Genomic DNA, 26,673 nt, shown 5'->3' with positions numbered 1-26,673 from the left:
CATTGATGTTTCTATCTCTCTCTCTCCCTCTCCCTTCCTCTTTGAAATCAATAAAAAATATATTTTTAATTTTTGTTAAAAGGAAAGAATATTTTTATTTTTCAAATTATATAACCCTCACCAATTCTGATCTTCCTCCGTAGAGAGTAAATACCCATTCCAACATCTCTGGCCCCCCAGAATCACTATGCCATAAACTAGTGAGCAGTCTCATCCTTAAGAATTCTTGCAGGTTAAAAAGGGAAGTTTGGAGAGAAAACCAGTAGAATGAGGCTCCCATGGCAGAAATGAGGCAAAACAACAAAAACATCTCTTTAGTCTTACCTTCTAAGACTTTATTTAGGCTGTTTTAGTCCACAGTGAACATTATTCTCTTATATATATAGAATGACACCTATGTAAGTATTCTGATAATAAGTTAGCTATTTACTTAACAGAGTGTATATGTGTTGTATAATTATTATTGGTCTGAACGACCTGCATAAAGTACACAGAACATGAACCTCTCCTCTTATTCTCCAGGCATACTGTGTTGAATGAAGAGAGCTTGGGTTCTAAAATAAGACTGATCTGCTTTATTTTTTATTTTTATTTTTTACTTTCTACTTTGAAGTAGCTGTAGATTCACATTAAGTTGTAAGAAATAATATAGAGATTCCTTATATGCCCTTTACCCACTTTCCTCAATGATAACATCTTGCATAACTAGTACACTATCACCAGGCAATTGACATTAATGCAATCCTCGGGCCTTATTCAAATATTGCCAGTTTTACATGCACTGGTTTGTTTGTGTTCTTAGTTCTATGTAATTTTATCATGTATGTGACCTGCTTTTGAATCCCAGCTCTTCCAAGTACTAGTTGTGTGATCCTGAGCAAGGTCCTTAACATCTCAGTTTTCTCAGCTGCAAAATGGGTATAATAATGTCTGCCTCCGGAAGGTGGGGCAAGGATTAGGGAAGGGCATTTCTGTCCACTGGATTCTCAGATGCTAGCTTCCTTCCTGTCTATCCCTAGTTCTCTCAGTAGCAAGGGGGCTTTCTCCAGTTCCTTGTTGAAACAACCAGACTTGTGGGTTAGTAAATCAGGCAGCTCCTTCTTCAAGGGCAACACTTTCAACCTTGCAGCTCAAAGACAGAGCCTTGGGTATTTCCCCAGCCCACAGCGGCCACCCATGTAGGCTGGCCTTGGGATTTGTTTGCATCCAGATCAGAAGTGTAGGGATGGGGGAGCCTTGGGGACGGGTGGAGGGAAATAGGAGGAGGTGGCAAATCCAGAGCAATCGTTGGCGGGAAAACAGCCAACGCCAAGGAGTGGCCGTCCTGTGCGGTCAGTGAGGGAAGGCGGGACCGGTGGGAGTCTGTGGGAACGTGGGGGCGGGGGCGGGAGCCGGTCCAGACCTGGTAGGAGAGGGGCACTCGCTGTAAAGGGTGCCCGCCCTTCCCCTCCTGGACCTTTCCTCCAAGAACGGCCCACGGGCGCTCCCGGGCTGACAAGTTCGGGGCTGCCGAGGGCAAGAGGCGCCCAAATCCTCACCCCCAAGTACCACTGGCTGGAGGCGGGCCTTTCCTCCGCACCCAGAAGTGGCCGCGGGTGTCGGGGCGCAGCGGGGTGTGTGAGGGCGCGTTTGCAAGGCCCGGGAGCGAGCGGGCAGGGGGTGGAACGGTGGACGCGCCAGTCTCTGTCCCGCGGCGACCTCGGGGCTCTGGTCTCCTCCATCTGCACCCCCTTGAGCCCTGGCCGCTCCAAGTTCAAATCTCGAAGCGACCGCCCCCGCCCCCGCCCCCCAGCGTCACGCGGCAGCCAAGACGCGACCGGGGCTTCTCGGGGCTTCGTCGACCCGAGCAGTTGGGACCCCGGGGGGCACTCCGGGTCCAGGTCGGGGAGACAGACCCCGCGGACGCTCGGCGCTCTCCCCTCCGCCGCCCCAGCAGCGCGGGTCGCGGAGGAGGAGCCGCGCCCGGGCCGGCACCGCCCCGGCTCCTCCTCCCCGCGCCCGCCCGGCCCTTCCCACCGGCGCCCAGAGCTCCGGGTGGCCGCGGCCGAGCCGGGAGCCGAGCGCGCTGGGCGCGGCCGTCCCGCTGCCGCTGCCGGCGCGTGAGAGCTTGCGTGCACCCGCGGCCATGGTCCCCGCGGCGGCCACCGGCGCCTGAGCCCCCGCACGCGGTAAGCGAGAAGCCCGCTTCCGGGACCCCCGCCTGCGGCCTGGGGGTGCTCGGAGGCCTCGCGCTGCCCCCGCGCCGTCGGGGCGCCCTGCACGCCCGGGCGTACCAGGCACCGGGACAGGCTGGGGCTTCCCCTCCGGGGCCCGGGGCCGGAGCGGGAGCTGTCCCCGCGGGCCGGGTGCAGGGAGCAGCCTCGAGGAAGCGAGTGGCCTGGAGGCCAGTCCTGCCCGAACGCTCCCGGGGGGCCCGGCGGGGAGGGGGCGGCTTCGGCGGCGGGAGGAGGGGCGGGTCGTGGAGGCGCGGGCGGGGGCGGGGGCGGGCCGGGGGCGGGGACGGCGCGCGCCGCAGCCCCCGGGAGCCGCACGTTGGTAAAAGCTGGGTCCTTACATATGGAAATGACGGTCGCGCGGGTTCCCGGTCGCGTCCTTTTGAAGGACGCCCGTCCCGAACCTCGGCGCCGCCCGCGAAGTATTGTCCCGCTCCCGGCGCCCTAACAAAGCGCCCGCCTTGGCTTTGCAGGGCCCTGGAGGCGGCCGGCCGGCTGTGCGGGCGCGACGGAGAGGCCGACGGAAGGTAGGCGAGGACGCCGCGGGCAGGGGGCGTGCGGTCTGGCCATACAAGGGGGTGTCTGAGGTTTCTGGGGGCGGCGATGGGCCGGCGGGTTGTGGACGCCTCTCCATCGCAGGGTTGCCAGGGACCTGGCCTCCGCGCCCGCCCGGCGGCGCAGCGGGTCTGGGCACCTCCTCCACCGCGTGGCCCCATCCCGCAGCCGCCAGCGGAAAGCGGCCACTCTGTGTTGGTCCAGGAGCGGACCTGAGTCCCCGAGGGAGCAGAGAGGGTGGTTGGTTCTGTTGCCGTGTGCCACCCAGGCAGCCTTGTGATGGAGCACCTGAAGAGAGCCCTGTCTGGAGAAACCCGAGGTGTGAGCCTGGGCTGTCTGGAGTGTCGGAGAGCTAGCTACCCTTAAAGTGTGATTTTCCCCAGGGGTGTGGGATCGATACATATGGAAAGACTTTCCCAGGGCAATTTACTACTAAGAAAGGGAAAAGAACAAAATGATACTCTGTTGCCTGGAAGCCCTGCTCGCCAGCGCAGCAGAATCAAGTGTGGAGTTTCTGCGGGAGCCGCGTCCAGGGTCCCGGAGCGGGGCTTCTGCAGCCACCAAACCGGTCCCTGACAAAAGGACAGAGCTGGTGGGAACAGTTGCCTGCAGAGGGCTCTTTCTGTGACGTTGAAAGCGAGAGAGATAGGAAGAGGCGATTTCCTAGCCCCAACCCTGCACGTTAAATGGGGGGCTGGGAAGATGGTTCCTCCAGGTACCCGGTGTCTAGACAACTAAGCTATAATGAGATCTGCTGCTGTCTTGACTTCACGGGAACAGATCCCCTCCTGCTGTTGAGGAATTCCCGAGATGGGCTTGCCATACAACTTAACTCCTGAATTTGTGAAATGAGATCAGATGGCTTGGTTGTCTTTTGTGAGTGAGGTGGTAGCTGTTTAGGATTGGAATCCTAATAAAGTCCACTGTGGCACATGGCTAAGCTCCTGAGACCCTCCACAATCAAAATAAATGCTTATGTTTACTTCTTTCCTGAGGCTCAACATTCTGCAAGGAGGAAATGTTTTGTCTGGGGCTTGTTTGTTTTTCAGTGTCAGCTTAATTTTATCTTGATCTTCTCTAGTGGCAAGCACATTGGTGGCTGACCTAGAATATTGGCAGATCTTGTTTGGCGTTGGAGGGGGCTGTGAACATTCCCGGACTACGTGTAAGAGTAACCTTGTAGGCTGAATGCAAAACCAGTTTCTTATGGTCTCCTCAGCTGTTGTCAATGTCCTTAGGGAGGTCAAGGGAACTGCTGGGGAGTTTCTTGGCAGATTTGTTTACTTTCACCTATTCTCTGGTGACAGCTTAGAGGAAAGCATTCTGAGCCGGGCATAGATAAGGGGTAGGACTTATGGATGTTCCAGATGGGTCGAACATGGGGCAAAGGCAGGAAAAGGCTTTACAGGGGACAACGGGAAGGAAGCCATCACAGGCACAGTCTTTGCATTAAAATGTCACGGATCAGTCATTTCAATAGGCACTTACTCAGAATGGCATGGGTGTCTTTTTTCTTGGTCTCTTCCACCCCCCCCCACCTCCCTTTTAAGTATGTGATGATCCTTAATACCAAAAGATATTAACTGTCACAGAGGGGGAGAACAGGGCTCCAATGAATTCTGAACAGCCAATCTTAATAGGCAACATTCTTATCATACGTTAAGTGTTGTTCAAATAAATGGTTTTAAATGTCACTGCAAATGGCTTTCTAAACTAACATTTCAGCCATCTTGATGCTTCCACTTTATGTTGATAATGAAAATACATTTTTATCAGGCTAACCTTGATAAAGGGTTGGCAAGTTTAACCAGAGCATGTTTGAGGCAGACAGCCTAAAGTCTTTTCAGGAGGTTTATTTTTGTAGAGGCCGATTCATTTGTAGGCCAGTAAATTGTGTGGTTTGAATTCTGGCTATTGAACATACATTTGTTGGGCAGGGGCTTATGAAGAGACATACTGAAGCTTGCAAAAAAAGATATTTTATCTTAATTACAAATAAAATAGAACTTTAAAAAGATGATGGGTATATGCAAGTGAGCAACTTTGAAATTAGGAGGATGTGTCTGTATTGCAACTTAGAGCAGCAATTAACCATTTATTGCAGCTTTTGGATGGGAAAATTACAAAGTATTCCTGTCCTAATGCTCACTTAAAAAAACCAAGTTGAGAAAACCTATTGTTTATAGATGTAAAAAGTGAAGCTCTTCACGTTGATCCCAACAAACTGTTCTCATACCTGCAGGCATTTTACATTAATGTGAGTTAATATGGCTCAAGAAGTGAAAGTTGTTACCAACAGTTTCTTTTAAGAAAGTGACAAACAGGCCCCAGTTTTTTGATTCTGTAGTTTTACTTGGTAGCTGATTACAGGTTATTGACCCTACAGTGTTCGAGGCTCATGATTTTATTCCTCCAGCTGTCCCGAGGTAACAACTTGATTGGGTAATCCACCTTGCTGTTAGAGTTAACAAAAGCTTGGCTTTGCTACATCATTCAGGATAGTAAAATACTAAGTTTATGTTTTAGATTGAATACTAGTAGGATACCCTTAGCAAAATTAAATTTTATAGTGTATTAGCAAAGGTGGTTATTCTTTCTAATTTAATGTGGCTTTTTTTCTCTCTCTCTGTGTGGTGGCATTTAAGCTTTTGTGTTATATTTTTATACCATGATTTTATTCTTGTTGATACTCTTTGTGCTTTTGGTATCCAGCTGGAAATGAGGTGCTATCTGAGCAGAGAGGAGGCTATCGCACAGTAATTAGTGTGAGCAGCAGTTTTGGGCAGAAATATTCCATATAACTACGTAAATGGGGACAATTGCTTTTTCTATTAAGCTTTTGCTAAACTTAAATTTAGTCTTGTCCCTATTTCATTTTATACTGAAATTAGTCCAAAAGAGTAAGGCTGGGAATCTTCGCAGCAAATCAAAAGTGCAGAAAAGAGAGAAGAAAAGGAAACATTTTAATCTGATCATTGGCATTATGAGGCTCTGATTTGCCAAACGGTGAAAGCTTGTTTATCGTTTTAGTTATAAAGTAACTAAATTAGTCACTTGGTGGCCACTGTCTGGTCTGTGGGCCCCCAGCAGCTATGTCTGATCACAGACCCAAAAGCATCTATTATAACACCCAGCGAAAGCGGCTGAGCCAGGAGGGACATGCAGACATTCCTCGTAGCTGTTCAGCTGCTGGACCATCTGGAGGGGAAATAAAAGGCCTGGGCGAGGGGCTCTGGCATTGTGCTCATTTATTACTTGGCCTTCCCTGCCAGGCTTTGTCCCCCTTTCACTCCCTGTGGCCCGGAACAGACGTCCCCTTTGGCTGGGGTGCCATTCTTACGAGCTCCTTTCTCTATCTTGGATGCTGGAAAGTTCACAAGTTCAGGCATCCACTTCATGCTGGCCTTACGATGGGGACTTCATCGTTCCAGCTGCACCCGCACCTATGTCTCTCCCAGCCCCAGTTGGCACGGTGACTTCATCAGCCAGGGCTGCCGGGTAGAGCACAATGACACAGCTCTGCCGTGGACCTCCCTGTCAGGGTCTGCGCATTTTGGCAGCCTTGTTTTGAGTTATTTGGAAGGAAAATGCTCCGAATAGTTCTCATTATGGGTGGTAAATGTTTTGATTAATGGCTCTGTGCATCTGCCTCTTATTTAACCAGCCCCAGTTAGAACTTCAAAATATTGCCCACACTGCCCTTTTGTTCCAGAGGAGTGGCAAAGGCTTTTGACAGTTCAGTCGGGAAGGTAGATGGTTGAAGGGAGGCCCAGGTTGGTGGCAGGCTTTTATAAAACTGGAATTGTTCTTTGCCATTTGAAAAAAGATTCATGACTCCAAACCCAACTCTCTTCATCTCTGAGTAAGATTCCCGTCCTTGGCGGGTGTCCGTTAGTTAGGCTTTGACTCCGGGAAGCGTTGAGTTGCACAGATTAGACCTATTTAAGTGTTTGGGGGAATTCATTTAACAGCTCTCAATCCCTGGACTTTGCCCATTATGGAAGAGATGGGATTCTTCAAGATCATTTTTACATACAAATGTATGTCTTCCTTGCTCCAAATCCCAAAGCTGCTTGAGTAAAAAGAGATTGCTTTTTCTGTGTATCCCTAATGCCCGGGAGGCTATAAATATTCAATAAATGGCTCAAGGGTGGGAGGGAGGAAGGACCCACCATTCCCCATTCCGACCTGGAGGAGCCTGCGGCCATGGTGTCTAGTACCGGGTACAGTTCAGCTGGTTGACACATAAAAGGCGGAGAGAAGTGATTTGCCGATGATGTCATTGCAGGGGCCCCATTCAAGAGTTACTACGTGTAGGATTGAGAGGCAGTAGAGTTCAGAGTCAGACCAGGGTTCCAATGTTGGCTCACACCCATGTTTGTGTTTAATTCTTAGACAAGTTCTGTACTTCTGCCAGCCCCCAATTTCTGCATCTTAAGTGGGAAGGTGAAATCTATCTAAAGTATTAGGAAGATTCAATGAGATCATATAGGTAAAGCACTCTGCATAGGCCAGACTTATAGTAACTGCTCGGAAATTTTTTAAAAAATTGTTTCTGCTGAACTCCCAACTATATTTCAGCCTTTCTGCTTTTGTTTCACATTAAGTTTATTAACAATCTGCCTTTAACGATTGAGGCAACATTGAACATTACCTGCTGCCAATATCGTTTAGCAATATAGCATTTTAATATACATCACATGTACCCTGCCCGTTCTTGCTCTCTGGATTCTGGCATCCACCGCTCCTGCTCTGCGCCTGTAAAGGCAGATCTGTGGCTGATGGGCCTGTGTGAGTTACCTCTCTTCAGTTTAACCCCTTCTTTGTACGTCACACATATTTTCTTGGTGGTTTTCTCAATTCCCCTCTTGTATCAGCTTTCTCTGGGATTTGCTACTCTCAGTTGCTTACCATATTTAACCCTCAGGACAACCCTTCCAGATGGGTATTACCCTTCCCGTTCTATGAACGAGGAGGCCTTTAGACAGACTGTCCCCCAAAGCCACGTTCCATAACAAACAAACGCAGCTCAAGGGTGAGAATCCACTGGCTCATTTACTTACTCCTTGAACCAAACTTCAGGTGGGCGACTCTGTATGATACAGTTTGGCAGTGGGTGCTGGCTTTCTACTTCTGTTGGCTACGTCTGGGACTGAAAATGCCTTTGAAAAAAGGTTGGATTGAGGTGGGGGATGGAGGAGTAGAGGTGTGTTTGTGGAAGAAATAGGCATTTCAAACTCTTTGTGTGCTCATTTATTTCTGTAGCTCTCATTCAGGATAAGTTTCCACTCAAGAAATCTCCATCGGTCTGCGGACTGGAAGGTCCCGGGTTCGATTCCGGTCAAGGGCATGTACATTGGTTGCGGGCACATCCCCCGGTGGGGGGTGTGCAGGAGGCAGCTGGTCGATGTCTCTCTCTCATCGATGTTTCTAGCTCTCTATCCCTCTTCCTTCCTCTCTGTGAAAAATCAATAAAATATATTTAAAAAAGAAATCTCCATATACCCAGTCAGTCCGTGTTTACTGCGTCCTGGTGCAAGGATCACACTGTACTGTGCGTTTGGGGGACACTATAAAAGAAATAGAAGTTGTGGACCTTCTCCTTAAAAAAATTTCTGGCAAGTGGGGAGAACAAAATTCTTGCACATGAAATTACTGATGAACATTTGGGGAATGATATCAACCAGTAAACATGCATTCTGTGCCAGAAGAGTACTGACAACTTGTCACCATATGTAACATCTTTTGGATGTTTCCTTACATACGATCCTTCGATCCTTTGTTCTGCAGGGGTAGGGCTGTTTTCCCCCTTAAGTGAAAAGAATGTTCTCCTAAGCATGGTGTCTTGGGAAGGAGAGAGATGAAATACAGAGATTAAAAAAAAAAAAGAAAGAAAGAAAGAAAAGAAAGCTACTGTAAAATGAAAGAAGTTTTATCTAGCAAAAATCCAGTGACCTCTCAAAGAGCAGGGCATGATAGTCTATCAAATTCAAAGCCATGAATCAGCTCAGGACTCCTTGGTATATTGTGAGTTTTATGGCCCTTTTTCATTGGTTTAGATGGACAAGTCCCAACCCTTAAAAATAGTTCTTAAAAGAGGAAGTGTTAGAATTCTTTTTCTTTGGGTTTTTTTAATATGCAAAATCAAGCAAAAGCAGAATAGTCTGACATTTATGAAGTTGGTCAGATTACAGCCCAAGGGACAGTTAAACTCAAGAGAGTGAGTCTGAGAGCTATGGCAACCCTGAAAACCCCAGAGCACCTTGGGGATTCTCAGCAGATCTTAGCTGACAATTAACTGGCAGACGCTAAGTGGATCTCATTAGCCAAGCCTTGCCTCTTATAAATTCCCAACTTTTGTGGCTTTGCTTAACACCTTGGTGTTTTGTTTCTGTTGCTTTGATGTTTATATAGCACTCTCAACTTCGTTTGAAAACATTGACATGGTGATTAGTTAACCCAACAGACCAGCCCGGAAGGTAGCCAGAACCAGCAGCACCTTAGTAATATGAAGACTGATAATTAGGAGAGACCTTCTCACACCAGGAGTCTGGACCAGAGGGGCGCCACTCCACCCACCTGGTTCTGCTGAAGATCAGGAAGATCGGGGCTCTGTTTCACCTTGTCATGTTTTGTCCAGTTGTCGGTAGAAAGAAAGCCACACAGCCTAGAGCATCATTGATTTGTATGGAAGGCTTTCTTATTTTCAATTCTGGCCGTGTTCAACACCTCAGCTCACACACTTCCCATGTTGTAATGATCTGCTCCATGGAACATCACCTCTAAGTTAGAGTTTCTGACCCACAGCTTGTTTTACTTAAAAGTGCTGCTTTTCAAAGTAGGATGGTGTTTGCAGGGGCTGGGGAGGGGGCAGGAAGAGTTGCTGGGCTGGGAGTATAGAGCTTGTCACATAAGATGAAAAAGATCTAGAGATCTGCTGTACAACAATGTACACGATGTAATGAACAATACTACTGCACACTTAAAATTTTAGAAGGCTGGGTTTCATGTTATGTGGCTTTTTATCACAATACAAATTATATTGCAAGATAAAGAAACCTTTTTTTAAAGGTGCTGCTTTTTACAGTCCAGGGCTGGTTCTGAGAGCCTTGTTTCAGAGAGCTGAGGTCATCGTCTCAAGGGTATAGGTCATGGGTGGCTTCCATTGCATCATGGGGAAGGTACCTTCAGATGTGCAGGTGCCCGACTCTGATGGGAAGGCCCGACACATTATACATGAACTATTGTGCAAGCAAATAAACAGGTATCATTCTTCAAGTATGATGTACCTAGTACTTTATGATGTACTAGAGGCCCCGTGCACGAAATTCGTGCACGGGGGGGTGTGTGTTCCTCAGCCCAGCCTGCACACTCTCCAATCTGGGACCCCTCGAGAGATGTCCGACTGCCCGTTTAGGCCCGATCCCTCTCACAATCCAGGACTGCTCACCTGCCTGCCTTCCTGATTGCCCCTAACCGCTTCTGCCTGCCAGACTGATCACCCCCTAACGACTCCCCTGCCAGCCTGTTTGCCCCTAACTGCCCTCCCCTGCAGGCCTGGTCCCCCCCAACTGCCCTTCCCTGCAGGCCTGGTCGCCCCCAACTTCCCTCCTCTGCCAGCCTGGTCACCCCTAACTGCCCTCCCCTGCAGGCTTGATCGCCCACAACTGCCCTCCCTTGTATGCCTGGTCCCTCCCAACTGCCCTCTCCTGCTGGCCTGATCGCCCACAACTGTCCTCCCTTGCAGGCCTGGTCCCTCCCAACTGCCCTCCCCTGCTGACCATCTTGTGGCAGCCATCTTGTGTGTTGGAGTGATGGTCAATTTGCATATTACTCTTTTATTAGATAGGATAATTTTAGTAAAAATGATTGTGAGAGTTATAGATGACTCCGTGTTTTTACTGATCCCATGGAAAGTGGGAAAGCAGAAGGTCTGGGGTTTGGGTGGGTCAGAGAGATGCAGGGGGGCAATGGCATAGATGCTAGAGGTCCCCTGAGATTCTGTGAGATTCATATGATCTGTGGCTCCTTCGAACCTCACCGTCTGAAAGGTTGGAGTATTGTTTTCTCCTCTCTCTAGGCAACTAATCATTACCTAAACCTCCCTGGGACTAAAGCCAACTTCAGGGAATACTCTTCCTGTCACACCTCATGCAATTGCACCAATGGTTCATTGAGTTGCTTTTCTGAGGAACTCTTGGAAAAGGCATTTGGTCCCATGTAAACAGGGAGGTGGTTTTGTATCAGACGTGCTCATCCAGTGCTTTCTGCTGCAACCATTTGGTCTAATTGCAACGGGGACATCTAGGCTGCAGGAAGAGAAACTAAGCAGCAGCTCATCCAGCCAGCGACTGCAACATCTGGACAGGTCGACTAGAGCGTGCGGACATGCATGGAAGCTCTGGTCCTGTGGTCTGTTGACACCAGCAGTTACTTTATTTGAAAGGGACTGGGTGTCAGAAGTGGCCTTTCACTGTCTGTAAGTCCTGGGCCAGATGAGCTGATAGAGAATCGCTCTCAGTCTTGAGTTTGAGAGACTGGCTGCTCACCTGTGGGGGTGCCCTTCTGCCTACAAGACTCCCTCATTCTGGTAAAGTTAGCCCGTGGTGACCGGACCTTGTGGGTGTGCCTGTGGGAGTGCATGGGACTGGTCAGGGCTGGTCCCGGAGAGACCCATGCTCTCGCTGGTGGGTGTGAGTATTCCCTCTCCTGCTGGCTCTCACCAAGGTCCCTTTTGGCCTGCACGAGGGGACCAGGGCGTGCAGAGGATAGGGATAGTGGTGCCGAGGGGTGGCAGTGGCAGGATTCCAGGGGCTGCCACCACTTGACCTTGTCTCTGTCCCGCACAGGTGAGCGCTGTGGGCTATGGGATGGATGAGGTGGAGCAGGACCAGCATGAGGCCCGACTCAAGGAGCTGTTTGACAGTTTTGACACGACGGGCACTGGGTCCCTGGGACAGGAGGAACTCACCGACCTTTGCCACATGTTGAGCTTGGAGGAGGTGGCCCCGGTGCTGCAAGAGACGCTGCTTCAGGACAACCTCTTGGGCAGGGTAAGGCCTGGGGAAGAGCACCGGGTGGAAGTGGGTGCGGTTTCTGTCGGGGCGCTGGGGGTGGGGCAAACCACACCTATTGCAACTTGTTTCTGACATCCTGGCTGTGTGCGCCCTCAGCTCTTAACCTGAGACACAGACCAAATGTAACGGGCGTGAGGTACCGTGCAGTTTGCTCGGGAGATGAGGTCTTGCTATGATTTGCACCCTGGAAAGGTGTGCCCTGAGCATCTTAGATAAAGAGAGAAAAAGAGGTCACAAGAAGATGTTTTCCTACCTTTTTCTTGTTACTCGTGGATCGTTGTATGGACTCCACTTTCACCACTGAGCCAGCAGGGAGGTGCCGGATTTCCAGGGCAGAGAATGGGAGTGCAGTAAGGAGGCTCCATTCACAGGAGAGCAGATTGCCGTTACGAATTTTACTCCCGATAAAGCCCTTTCTGCTGTGGATTGTTTCTGGGGTGAAGTATTAATTAAACTCTTCACCCAGGAAATAAGACAGGAGGATAAGTAAATACAGTGCAGGCTCATTTAAAACCCAGCACGACTCGCTTCCAGCAGGGCTGTGTGTGTGCTGATGTTAACTTCTGCGTTTGACAACAAATAGTCATGTTCTCCCTGTAGATCAAGTCACGGAGATCTTTTTTGCCCCTCTTGCTGTTAGTGGGGAGGATGTTTGATCCGTCACGACCCGATATTGCCTTCCATTCTCATAAATATTATTAAGAGCATCATGTGTATGGCTTTGGGTTGAACCTGCCTGTTGATTTTTTTGAATGAATGAGAGGAGAAAACGGGCAGTACTTTTGAGCTCTGCTTGCCGTCACTTTGTAGACAGGAGTTTCTAGCATGTGGTATAAACTGAGGAAGCAGTTGGGGATCTCAACTTTATTCCAGTGACTGAACTTCCTTTTCTTCGCTTCATTTTCATTGTTTCTTAGCTGACAAGTTGGGTAAGTGACCTCAGACTCTGTAGGATGCCCTGGCTCTCTGTAACGTGAGACAGACAGGAGTAGCAACCACCCTGAAATTAATGCCAAAGGGTAATATTCTCAGGGGCTGGCACCATGAATGTGGTGTTTAACAGGGCTCAGACTTAAAGGAAAAAAAACTAAGTTTTTGCAAAACTGGGGTCATTCTTGGTCACTTTGGAGGCGTTAGCTATGTGTGAATACATGTGGTCCCCCCAAAATGCTAAAAATTTTGCTTGGAAACCCGTAGAAATGGGGGATTTGAGGATTAAACCATTTGCTCCTCATCATGTAATGTACACAGGAGCTTTTTAGTTCTGCCTCACTCCCAGGCGCTTTGGGGAGGCAAAGGAGTAGCGTTTCCACTGTGGGCCGTGGAGATCTCAGGCTTGTCGGGGTCTAAGAAATAGTATGAAAGAGGGGAATCTCATTTAATGCTCATTAAAGCCCAAGAGGACAGAATAGAACTTAAGGTTTCCTTGAGAGATGTGTTGGAGGCAGTGTAACCATGGGAGCCCCTGCTGTAAACAGATCACACCTCGGCAGCAGGTTCGCAGTTTGCTGTCCAGATGTTGCACATCTTCGCCCTCATTTGGCAAACTGGAACAGGGGAGCAGTTATCGATTGATTTGTTAACGACCTGACACAACCAGCCCGCTTTTCATGTCTGCTGTTTGCCTGTGAATAAGGAACACCTAAGTGGTCCGTAGCGTGATATTTACTTAGTGAGCCTGTGATAAAAGTTAAATAGATGTCTGCATATTGATTTCATGTGGGAGTTCCTGGTGATGGCCTTGAGAGCAGGGCTGCCATGAATTAATACACTATGTTCCATTTGCATTTTTTATGAAATTGAATTATTCTCAGATGATCGCATAAACGTGGCCATATGCTGTTAAGACACTATATGGTCTATAATTTTAAAATGTGGGGGAAAAATTCCTCAGAATTCACAGAAGCAATCCATGTGCTAGCACCTTCTTGGGTATATTGAGTAGAGTCAGAAGTTGTAAAATGCTAAGTTTTTAATGTCAGCCATATGTTTTCTCTTCAGATATTATTTATAGAAAACTTAAAAGGGTTAGGAGTTTGGTTTAATAAAACAGGAGAAGGGAGTAGAAGCATGACAAATCTAAATATAGTCATCTGTTCATTAATTCAACAGATATGTATTGTGTTGTATGTGTCCTGCATGTCCAGGCATTCTACTAGTCTTATGGGTGCAACTTATGTTTATTGTAAACTATGGTTTTCCATTAAATTGGCTTTTGGATGCACAGTATTGATCAGTTTCCTGGTTTTAATTTTATCTTTTAAATCTTAACAAATATAATTTTAAAATAAAATAAAACTTTAAATTTACCTTTATTGGAATTAGGCTCAATTAGTCATGTTTCCTTGAAAATAAATAAGATAAAAAGCACTGTCCTCCTCAACTAAGAACATGAATATTGTCTATTATTTTCTTTTAAAATCCATCTTAAATAATTCTTTGTTCTTTTTTTTTTTTCTTAAAGCCCAATGTTTCTTTTGACAGTTGTTAAGGAAAGTAATTTAAATCGATTTGCCATTTCCATGAATTTTTCTAATAAGCCATTTACCCCCAAATTATGTTTCCATTCATCTGTCTGATCTTGCTTTATAACTTGAAACCATATTCCCCCCGCACAGTGGTTATACAGGGTGGGGAAAAAGTAGGTTTACAGTTGTGAGTACACGAAGCACAGTTTATTCCTGTATTATTATTCACTAGTTATTGTATTATTATCCCTATGAACAACTGTAAGCCTACTTTTGCCTCACCATGTATGTGTTTGAAAAGCCGAAAGATTGTGAATCACCAATTTGAAGGAAAAAGGATATTCCTGATAGATGTTTCCTACTAGTTTATCAGACGAGCTCCATTCATATCTTTGCCACAGTTAAGCAGTTGTCAGGTGGGTGACACCCCAAGACAAGGGACTCCTCAAGACACTGAAGAATTTATAGTCTGGTCACATAATGTAAGTAGTACTGGGAGCAAATACTACAAACATTTTAAAAAGGGAACCACATTAGTTCTTTTTTTTTTTTAATCTTTATTGTTGAGAGTGTTGCAGATGTCCCCCAGTTACCCCCCTTCACCCGGTTCCCACCCCACCCCAGGCCTTCACCACCCTATTGTCTGTGTCCATAGGTAATGCATATATGCATGTAAGATCTTTGGTTAATCTCTTCCCCCTGCCCCCCTTCTCTCTGAGATTCGTCAGCGTGTTCCATGTTTCCATGCCTCTTTCTATTTTATTCATCAACTTACTTTGTTCATTAGATTTCTTGTTCATTGAACTAAGTTTTCATCCAAACCTCCAATACCCATTGTAGGTGCTTCCTGGTTTTGTGTCTTTTAAATGAAGTGTTTCTATATGCCTCTCTCTCTCTCTTTTATTAGAAATCTGGACATAAATATGATCATGTACCTTGGTTTTTTGAAGCCTTTCGTTCTATCCTGTTTTAAAAATGCATTTTCCTTTCATTATGGAATATTCCAACTTGAGACAGAACAGCCCCCTGGGGTTCTGGTGAGTTTCCTTGCTATACTTTTGATGTGAATTTGGACGCTGAAGGGCCCCATGCCCTTGGCACCCTCTAGATTCAGAACAAGCTACCTGAAGCAGAACTCATCATCGCTCCGAAGAGTTCTGTGGGTATGCAGTCTTCAGTCATCAAAGGCACTTTGAAAAATTTTAGTATTAAATTTTGATACTTGTACAAATATAAAATTTAGCTCAGCTTTCCCACCTTTTATTTCAAGTGCTTGGTGTTCTTTTATAAATGTCAAGGTTAATTTCCCATAGAGGATTGCTTTTTTGTTGTTGTTATTTCCAATTCATTAAAAGCTTTTTAAGGTTTCTCTTATACACATTTTAACCATTTGAAAAATAAGTCAGAAATATGGAAGTATTTCCTGATTTAGAGAGAGAGAGAGAGAGAGAGAGAGAGAGAGAGAGAGAGAGATTTGTTGTTCCACTTATTTATGTATTCATTGGCTGCTTTTCTTCTATGTGCCCTAACTGGAGATTGAACCGGCAATCTTGGTGTATTGAGAAGATGCTCTAACCAACTGAGCTACCTGGCCAGGGCCCAGAAGTACTTTCTGGTGGTGATTATTTGGATTTGTTCTCCATGTGCAAAATTACGCTTGATCATATAGTGCCTATTTATAACCACCTTGTGTTCACGCTTCTGTTTCATGTTATTGATCTGAGGCTTTTTTGAACGCCTTGGAGGGAATGGTGGAAACATTTCTCATTGCATCTCTTAAACGTCTGAAGCTGTGCTGTATCTTACTGTTTAGCCACCATAGAGCAACCTGAAATAGTGAAGGGTATTTTCTGATTCCTAGGTTGGTCTTGTGACTCGGTATCTCTCCATCACTCCCTTCTTTACAATAATCTCATCTGGGGTCGAATTAAACTCCTAAGGGCATGTGATTCCCAATTATAGACAAGAAGACATTCTAAGTCAGAGGATACAAGAGTTGTCTCCATTCTGTATTAACACTTTCTTGTCAAATTCACTGCAGAATTAACTTTGGTTTCGCATACTGTGAACCTTGAGTCTCGTAGAGGTATTTAGTCTGACAAAGGCAAGGGCATAGGGGAGAGCCGTTGGGAAGGAGGGCCTTGTGCTCTTAGCATATGTTGAGAACAAGTACTAAATAGCTTTTCTTTTCCACCTGCTTTATTGCAGTAGTGGTCATCTCTTTCGTCAGAGAAAGTAGGGCCAGGAATGCTCACTAAGTTTCCCACAATATCCCATCGACCATTTTATGAGTAGCGTCTTGTCTGCATGAGGGCACTTAAAGTTCTTCAGGGTCTGTCTCAGGTTTTTGACTTAAATGTTCATCTGTATGACAGAGAAACCTGAGATCCAGAACTTGGAAAAGTACAGTGACTTGTCCAAGGTTAGGCAGCTCACTTGAAGCAGCACCAGAATGGAAACCCAGGTTTCCCAGTCCCCAAGTATGATTGCTGTCTCCACAGCCTCTTCAGACTCCAAATATGCAAAGATGAATCTCATTCTCTGTCCCCCTTCAACCCTGCCCCCACCACATCAAGCTAGGACACTATTGGAGCACCGTCTTTGAAGTCAGACCTGGATTCATATACTGACTCTTGCCACATTTTAGCCATATGGGCATATTATCTTAAATATTCTGAGTCTCGGGTTGTTTTTCTGTATAATGGGAAAAATAATGCCCTCCTTGTAAGCTTGTGGTTAGGGTTGACCTAGATTGTATATTTCAAATACATCATAGAGCCAGGTCCACAGCTAACTACTGTGCTCTATAGCTCCTTCCTTCTCTTACACACCTAGAATGCGTATTTGATAAGTAATGAGTTTCCAGCAATGATTTTCTGAGAAATCTTAAGAGTAGAGAATGGATTTGCTAGAAACTCGTATGGTGGTGGTATCATCTATTTCTATCCACAGGCAGGGTGGCTTGGAGCACAATTTCATACAGGTGCTTTCAGTTTTTAAAACTTGCCTTTTCAAATGGCCTTTGCCTCTCTCCACATTGTCTGAAGTACATGACAACTAAGCTGCAATAACTTGAATGCTTTACTCAGTATCTAACATTTTATAACTATGTCTTTCATTATGAAACCCAGTCTCTTTGTTCCTCTATGTCATTTCTCTTTGCATAATGCCGGAAACATTATTTTCCTCTACATTGACCTTCTGAGGAGTCCATATTTCTATACCCGTTTCAGCTAACACTATTTTGAACCTTCTCTCCTTGGCTTCCCTTTGTATATGAGATACAGACCTCCTTCGTGTGAAGGTAGTCACATGGACCTTTGTCTTGTTTCACAAGCTCACTTTGTTGAATGCTGGCTCCAGCTCTCTCATCTTGGGTCTGTTTGAAGCACTGCCTGCACACACATGGAAACTGTATGCATTTGATCTCCAAGATTGCACAAGATGATTTTATGCAACGTTAGGTTCCTTATTTTACTTCCTGTGGCTTTTGTGTGTGTGTGTGTGTGTGTGTGTGTGTGTGTGTGTGTGTGGTTTACAATAGTATTTGTTTCTTATGTGGTGCTTAAATTCTTTTCTCAGAAAGGCAAATTGTGTTTCTAAAATAGCATTCATGTGAAATTTGGGGAGCAAAAGTGATGAAGCACATTTCTATTAAGCGGTGGTGACACATGACAGAAAAGATCAGACTTGACTGGTCTTCCTGTTAATTTAGTTTAAATGTCATGTGTGTTTTCAGTCAGTCATGTAATTTTCCCATTGCTGCAAACTGCCCTTTGAGGCATACAAGATATAGGAATGCTTGTAAAATGAATGGCAGCAATTATTATTCAAATGAGGAGGTACCAGCCAGGGTATGCACAGCTCCGAAGCTTGTTACCCCGTGAGATTTAATTGCATTGTATATTTGTGGTGATTTCTAAATTTTAACATAATACAATAGTAAAACCCCCTTGGAGGAGAAAAAAATGGTACTTAAAAATTCCAGTTACTGAAGTCAGTGAGCCCACTGATGCACGATTCTTCACAATAGAGGGCATTTGTTAACATTTTGGTTCTGGGTTGTGCCCTAAGGGGCTTTTCTGCCCCATCAGTATTCATGAGCCTCGATGGAAAATAGCAGTCACCTGCCTCTATTAGAGAACTGTCTTCATGAAAGATATGAAATTTACTTCTGTTTCAAGTGGGGGGTCCAGAATCTATATACCCTTGCAAGAAGGAAAATGAAGATCAATTTAAGAATTAAAGCTGTTCCAATATTTTTTAAATTGAGGTAATATTGGTTAATAATATATAAGTTCCAGCTATAGCAGCATTAGCATTATAATTCACTATCTTTATACACTACAACATGCTCACCACCAAAAGTCGAGTTTCCATCGGTTACCATAGAATTGACCCCCTTTACCCATTTCACCCTCCCCCACTGCTCCAGTGGTTTTGAACAATTTGCCAGGTTTCTGTTTTTGCATTTTTAGATTTTTCTTGTTTGTAGGGGAAGAAGGGGTCACCTAGGTAGACATTGTTGGATTATAAAGTTCTCTGAGCTAATAATGATGTATAGTATTTTATAGACCCTTTTCTTCTAAAATGTGGTGGATTTAATACATTAAAAGTCCATTTTGGCAAACTTTAAGCTCTGCCTGTGAATATCTTGGAGAAGTCAGATGTCACCAGAGTCCCTCTTTTCCTCCCCTTGGCCGGGTAGGATATGCCCATTGGTCAGAGGCCCCTACCAGCTTGTTTTTGTCTCTTTCAGAACACTTACCAGATTCTACCCTGTAGTTACTAATACACTTTCTTCTTTTCTTCCCCTTTCCACCCTCCCACCCTCTAGAGTCTAGAGAATAGCTGATAAACTCCGTGAGGGCAGAGCTTCTGTGTCCCTTGATCTTGTATCCTCTGAAGTCCCAGTGGGCTGCTTTCTCCTTAGTGGCTTCGTGTAAAGTTGAGGATTTGACTTGGAGCAGCTGAGGGATTTCCCTGAGAGGTCAGACCAGGGTGCAGCAGCCTGGGGCAGACGAGTTGCTGCACTTTAATGTGTCCAGTGAGAAGGCCTGGTTTCTCCAAGTAACTCCTTCACCTTAAGACGTGTGGCCTTGGGCGAGGCACAGCTTTCTCTGAGCCTCTCTCAATTCTAAGGAGGGATGCCTGCTCTGACCATCCACATGGGCATTGTGAGGGCCAGATGACCAAATGCTCAGGAAAGAAAGAACCTACGCTAGTGCCCCCATTCATCTAGTAGTTTTATCCAGGACCCACATGAATAATATTTTCTAATAACTGCATCTCCTACCCCAATTAGTGGCAGCCTTTTAAAAGAAAAAATAGGTTAACCGTTGGGAATTAAAACTTTTTTTACTAATGTCTTGCCCTATTAAAGAGTATATTAAGCAATACAAGATTTTTCTTGATCATTTAAATCTTCGTGGTCTATCACTTATTCTTCTATAAGAATGATACCCTCCAGATTTTTAAAATAATTTCTAAATTTTTTAAATTGATTTTAGAGCAAGAGGAAGAGAGAGAGAGACATCAATGAGAGAGAAACTTCTATCTGTTGCTTACAACCTGGGTATGTGCCCTGACTGGAAGTCGAACCCGAGACCTTTCTGGGCACCAGGTGATGCTCCAATCACCTGAGTCACACTGGCCAAAACTAATATCCTCAGGATTTACTTAGCAGCACATAGATCCTTGCCCTAACACTAAATAATCCCAACCTATTAAGTTTTTTAGGGCATGTGACCTTTTTTATGTAATTTATATCGTTTTTTAAAATAGTTAAAGTACAAAATATTTATACTCTATTTTTGTTAGAGGGAGGTTGGTTAGTCTTTCTTCCTTCACACTATGTCAGTACTTATTTCTTGTACTTCTTGTACTTGCCTTGGAGTACTCCATCTTTTTTTTTTTTCCTGCTTCTAATCTGTAGCGGGTTAGGAAACAGGATAATGAAACTTAAAATAAACCAGGTAGAGTGAGAATGAAGAGCTTGTGAGTTGGCTCTGTGGCACTCTCTATGAGAGGACCGAGAGCTTCATGGTGCTGTCCTCAGCTTTGGACACCACTGCGTGTGTCCCGATTGTCTGCGTGCTCTAGATTACTGAGGCTGAGAGGTACGCAGCCTGCACATACATGAGGAGGATACTCTCTCAGAGGTGGGTGTGCTTGTATGAGGCCTAAGCGTCCCTTAAATATGGTATAATCAAGCCTTGGGAGTTGATTAGAATTAACTTCCAGATTATAGCTGTTTTGGTCATTTGGGGAGGGGGTGTAAAACTGAGGTACAGAGACCCCAGGATGATTTTCATGGCTAATGCTCACTGAATTGAACGGTTAGGACAAAATTCAGAAGGGTTCTTTCCTGTTACCTCTCTCAAAATATCCTCAGAAGACCCAGCAGAGGCCCCGAGACAAGGATAGCGGATTTGAAAGTCTCAGAGCGAGCACCTCTACTGAATCAGGAGCCTCTTTCTGTTCGTTTCATAACTCTGGCAGTGAGAGGCTTCGGTTTCATTCAGGTCACCTCCATTAATATCTTAAGACAGAGAAGAAAGCTGGAGTTGGGGTCCCTAAACACAGTAGGCTGGATCATTTGCTCCAACGCTGGACAACTTCCAGAGCGTGGGGGCGAGGCTTCCCTGCTGTCATCCTCCACCCTCCCCCAACACACACACACACACACACACACACACACACACACACACACTCACACACATTCTCTCCTACTCAGCTCGTTGGTTACTCTCATGGTCAGTTGCTTTGCTTGAGAATTCGGCCATGTTTCTCTGTAAAGTGTTGGAGATAGTTATGATGAATATTATACCTGTTAGTAGTAGTAGTAACTTCCACTTGCTGAGTGAGTATCTAATATGTCCCAGGAAGTTCTAGACACTTTATAAAACTCCCTAACACTTCTATGAGGGAGGTGATATTATAAATAACAAAATGTATGCAGTGCTGTTAACACAGCACCTGCCTGACTCCCATGACATTTCCTGAGAATGTGTGCTCCGTGGCAGCAGGCACCTCGGTCACTCACTCACTGCTGTATCACCAGGGCCTAGGACAGTGCCTGGTGCATAGCAGATGCTCAGCAAATGTTTGTTGAATGAATCATAGATATTAGTTGTTAGCCCCATTTTTACAGATGAGCAAACGAAAGCTCAGAGAGGTTTAGTAATTTAGCTAACTCACAGAAGGAAGTGAGTCGCTGAGTCAGGATGGGAACCAAAAGCCTGTGCTCCTAACCTCCCCCGCCCCGCCCCCGCCCCCCCCCCCCCCAAGAAGGCATGACTGTGGCAGGAAGTAGTAAATGCCTGGACATGCCCCTGAGCGGGGAGCCCTTGGGTGTGCGATGTCTGGACTGGCTGATTGGAAAGATGGCCTTGCCTCTGGGAACTGGAGCTGGGATGCCACGGGGCCTGAACCCCTCCCTCTGACCTTGGGACACTGCAGGGTCCCTCCTCCCTCCCCCAGGCTTCTCAGCGATTTGTCATCTGTGAAACCTAATTAGCACAGTTTCCATTTCTACAATCTTTTAACCCTTTCATGGATTGTATGGCCCTGGCTCCCTTGACAGATTTCTGCCCTGGCTCTGATTATGCTGATTTTTAGTCTGCATGATCTGCAGGAATGTGATTTTAGAATGTAATTCCAATTAATCAAAACGAATGTGGTAGGGAAATCACATGTGCTTTGGGAGAGTCTGGTAAGTTGCAAGTATATACAATTTTATGACAGGAATCTCAGTGGATTCCTCTCCTTTGCCTTGATTTGCATGGATAAGACATTATATGCTTCTTCTTCCATTGTTTAAGTGACTAGTGAGGTTTGTTGCTTTTCTGGTTTTAATTTGAAAGTGTTTTTCATCTGTCACCTATATTTAAACTCCTAGGCACTGTTTTGTAATGATATCCAAAGAGACCAAAACAGCACAGACAGATTACAAATTTGCGGATTTTGTGTTTAATGTGGGCTTCTGTATAAGTAGATGCCACGTTATCAAGCTAGAAATATGGTGAGAAGAAATACAATCTCTCTCTGACCCATGGTGAGATCCCATACATTTACATTATAGAAGAGTATACTTGGCCAGAAAGAAAATCATTAACCCCTTTAGCCAAAGCGATATTCCTAGTCTAAGTATTTACTTAAGTGAAGGTAACTGTGTTTTTAAGAATTCAGGGAAATGCTTTCCAATGTCCTTTTATCCTTTGTGTTTGCAATCGATTCCTGCTTGTTTATAGAATCATAGGGGCCTTAGGACATAAATATTAGATACCTGCCCCAGGCAAGACAATATTCAAGTCATCCTCAAAAGGTAACTTACTTCTTTCTAGAAATCTTAAGAGATAAAAGCATCTTTGGGGCATCATTACAATGGATCATTTACTTGGGAAGTTTTTCCTAGTATCTAACCTAACATCTTTCTTTTCTGGTCTTGTTCAGAAAAATAAAAGTAGTTAAGAGTTCCTAACACATCCTCTTCTGTGTTCATAAAGAAGGTTTTGAATAAGTATTGATATTAGCATTTGTGACTCTGGGTTGAATAAATATTGATATTGATATTAGCATTTCTGACGCTGTGGTGTCAAAAATAATCAGCCCACTTTCCCTCTAGTGCTTTAGAGAAATGAAGGGAAGGGGAGGGAAAAGGGAACAAAAGCAGGTTATGACTTACTTCAAGGCTCTCAGGCTGCTAACGCATGGTTCTGGTACCTTGTATGTAGATGGGTTTGTTACCTTAAGACTGTGGGAACTTGTTGTGAATTTATTTTTAATTGCTTGTTTTTAGGTGCATTTTGACCAGTTTAAAGAAGCGTTAATACTTATCTTGTCTAGAACTCTATCAAATGAAGAACACTTTCAGGAACCAGGTAAGGACACTACCTGTTTTCTCTACACTCCCCTTTCAAAGTTGTGCAGGGAAGAATGTGGGGACCTCAAAGCATGTCTGTGAGAGATTTGGGGCATCTGCCTTTCCCAGATTGAGCAGTTATTTTCAGTGGCTTGTCTTTTGATATTATCTTAAAAGCCTTGCAGCTGTTGAACACTAAAATGAGACTTCCTACAACAACAGCGAATTGTGGAAGAAATAATTGGGTTGTTCCTAGGCAATATGTCGGATGGTGGGCAATAACTCATATCATTCGAATGATACTTCCTCTGCCCTTCTTTCCTGTGTGCATGGAAGGATGTGCTTGAGGGAGAGGGGAGTTTTGCCTGAAAGAAGAAGGGTGGCCCATCTAGAGATAATTGTATTTAGTTCCCAGTGAATGGATAACACTCCACTGTAGACATGATTACATTTTATTATAATTGTTTATCTCCCCCCACCTCAAGTGAAAGTTTTTGAGGACCATTTGATTCATGTTTGTATTTTCAGGGCCTAGTAGAATGCTTAACCCATAGTAAGCATTCAAATGTTAATGGCTTTAATGTTTCATTGAGTTTTAAAAAGGCACCATAGATTATAAAACACATTCTTTTATGTATATCTAAGAAGAAAACTTGTTGCCAATTATTATAAAATGGGATCAATTGTAAACACATCCTAATTTCAGTGTTCAAATCTATTTGTGTGTGTGTGAGTGTGGCAGGAGGGGGAGGCGGTGTGAGAGAGAGAATTGATGAAATATGATAAACATCTAAGGGGAAGTTTAAACAGTGTTGAAATTTGAATTAAGTACAGTCCAGTTTTATCAAATCAGTGGTTATTGAGCTAGGGCTAGAGTTTGACTATAATGGGGTATGAGGGAATTTGGAGTGGTGGTGATGAAACTGTTTAATGTCTTCACTATCGGTGGTAGTTACAGATTTCATGAGTTTTTTCCAACCCACAAAACTGTGCACTAAAAGGATGGAATTTACTCTGTAAAGATTTTTATTTATCTTAATATAACTCTACTTTTAAAAGAAGAACATCAAAAATATAGTCCAGTTTTTGAGACTGAGGAGAAATCATTAACATTTACCGCTACAAGGAGTCATTCAATGTGACCTATTTAGACGAAGCACAGATGGGAACTCGTTTCTTATCCTCACTGGTGATCCAGTTCTCCGTCCACCTTCTGAAGTGCTGCAGATTCGTGTCACATGTATGAATGCTGTGGTTAGCACTGTTGGATTCCGGGTCTACTCTCCCCCTTTTGCATATGGTGACCACCCCTGGGAAGGCTATCACTAACCTGAGGCCTGCCAGAGCCTGGGAAGCCCACAGTGAGCCTGGGAGCGAGGTTGTCGCCTTCCACACTAACATTAGAATTTCTGTGTGTGGCCACTGCTGGAACATGGACTTTTGCTCTTCTGGGGTCTCCCATTTTATTGATGTTTTTCCTCATTTAAGGTTGTCTGTCATCTTGACAACAATAGTGCAATATCGAGGGGCCCTGAATAGAGCTGTGGTGACATCACCACATTGTAGTTAATGTGAGCATAGGTAATGGGAGCATAAGGTCCATATTATTCTGGAGACTGTAATGTGCTTTCATGCAGGTTTGGAAGGGGCAGCCGTGCTACTAGTCCACATGATCCTCTTGCTGCCCTTTCTTCAAAACCTGTACTGTCCCTTCAATTATAGACCATATCGTTGTCGGGCTGGAGAGAACTCCGCCATTTTCCCATGAGCAAATTGAGGCCTGAAGAGGGTCATAGCTTAAATTCTCACACATAGTGGCAGAAGAGGAGGCTGACGCTGTATCGCCAGGATGTGACTTCAGGAGCCGTTAGGTTCAGGGTGTCGACCCTCAGATGGATGAGCTGGGGATAAACCCATCCTTAGGGCAGCCTGGCCTGGGAGATTCTTACACGTGGCCAGAGGCAGCAGGAAGGCATGAATAAGAGTGAGTTTCACCTGATCGTTAGTGCCGGGGAGGCCTGTGCCCTCAGCGTTATTTGGCTGTTCAGCACTTAATTCATCTTCTACCATGAAGGCTGTGGTATTTTCATCTTGCCTTTTGAAATCAGAGGATCTCCTAGACTTTGAAAAGGGACTGAAGACATACGAGGGCCATAATACATACATAGCCTTAGAAACTGAATAAGTCATGAATTGATATTTTAGAACATCTATGGTTTTTATGCATTAAAAATCCAAGATGCTGTACCAAATCGTAATAGAAAAGCCAGCTTGATGTGGTGGAAAGAGCTTGGAGCCGGGAGTTATGAAATACTGTCCAGGCCCTTTTAAGTGGATGGTCACTTTGTATGTAAAAGTGTTTGTACTGGAAATACTTAGAATACTTTTGGCTCCAAGATTTCATTGTGTTGTCTCCTAATATCTGAATGACATTATCTACTTTTTTTAAAAACTTAGCTTTCTGTTTCTGTAACATTTTACCGAACATAAATTGACACTATAAAGTTTTGCTTCCTAAGACAGATGCCCAGTATATGACATGCTATCATATCCCCCTAATAAAAGGCAGTTATCTATAAATAATACAAAAACAAAGCTATAATAGGATTTGAGAGGAGATGGAATTATGTCATTATTTCCATCGTCTTGGGTTCTGCCGTTTATATCTTCTTTCAGGTACAGATTCTTTATGTTTAGAATTAGAAGGTATGGACTAGATTATTTTCAGCATCCTTTTAACTCTGATATTTATAATTCTAAATTTTAGGAAGAGAGTGTTTTCTTTTAAAAAAGCAAAAAATAACCACCACAACAATATGACAATATAATGAAAAATACTGAAATTCAGCGAAGGGCAGAGAAATGGATTGGGGTTATAGGGAATCCTTTTGTAAATTCCAAACTGATTAACATTGCTAGTGGCATAACTCCCTTGTATCTCAATCTACAACTTTGTTTTTAAATTATTTTCCTGGAAGAAGTGAGGGACAACGACTTAATTATTAGTCATTTATTCAGTTTGCTACGGCCTTGGAGGAGAGGGCGTTGGATGGAAGCGCTGGCACAGGCTGTGAGCTGCGTGGCATCAGCATGCTGCCTGGATCTGCCCCCGGAGAGTTTGTCCTCACTTGATGCATCTTGCGTTGGATTTCTGTTCTGTAGTCCATGCTAGCATAATGCAGCGGGCCCTTTCTTTCCCTGACATGGTTAATGTGAAATATCTTTCCTTTGTTTATCTGGTGAGGGAAGACTCAGGTTCAGAAAAGCCAAATCATTAGAAAAATAAGACTAGACATGGTTTTGGTTCTTTTGTAATAAACGTTCCTAATTCTAGGAATTACCCTACTTTTAATTATTTTCCTGATATTATGAAGAAGTTATGACTATAATAAACAGATACCCTCCATTCAGTTGGCTAATGTGCCTTGAAGCGGGTCTGATGACCAGACATTATACTAGATCCTGAATTGCAAGGTTTGAAGATTTGGGTTTGCAGC

General features: G+C 44.8%; 1 protein-coding gene across 1 annotated transcript in view; it reads left to right on the top strand.

Annotated features, from left to right (window-relative positions):
* The first annotated feature begins 1,877 nt into the window (after positions 1-1,877).
* Positions 1,878-26,673, top strand: part of NIN (ninein) — a 99,269-nt gene continuing 74,473 nt past the window's right edge. The window contains exons 1-4 of the mRNA XM_079767563.1: positions 1,878-2,168; positions 2,687-2,740; positions 11,618-11,821; positions 23,114-23,195. Of these exons, the coding sequence (XP_079623689.1) occupies positions 11,639-11,821; positions 23,114-23,195 (265 nt within the window). The 5' untranslated portion in view covers positions 1,878-2,168; positions 2,687-2,740; positions 11,618-11,638. The remainder of the gene's footprint in view (positions 2,169-2,686; positions 2,741-11,617; positions 11,822-23,113; positions 23,196-26,673) is intronic.

Source organism: Cnephaeus nilssonii (assembly GCF_951640355.1).
Source record: "Cnephaeus nilssonii genome assembly, chromosome: 4".
Lineage (NCBI taxonomy): Eukaryota > Metazoa > Chordata > Mammalia > Chiroptera > Vespertilionidae > Cnephaeus > Cnephaeus nilssonii.
Note: the sequence above shows the minus strand (reverse complement) of the source record. Positions and strands in the feature narration are given on the sequence as shown.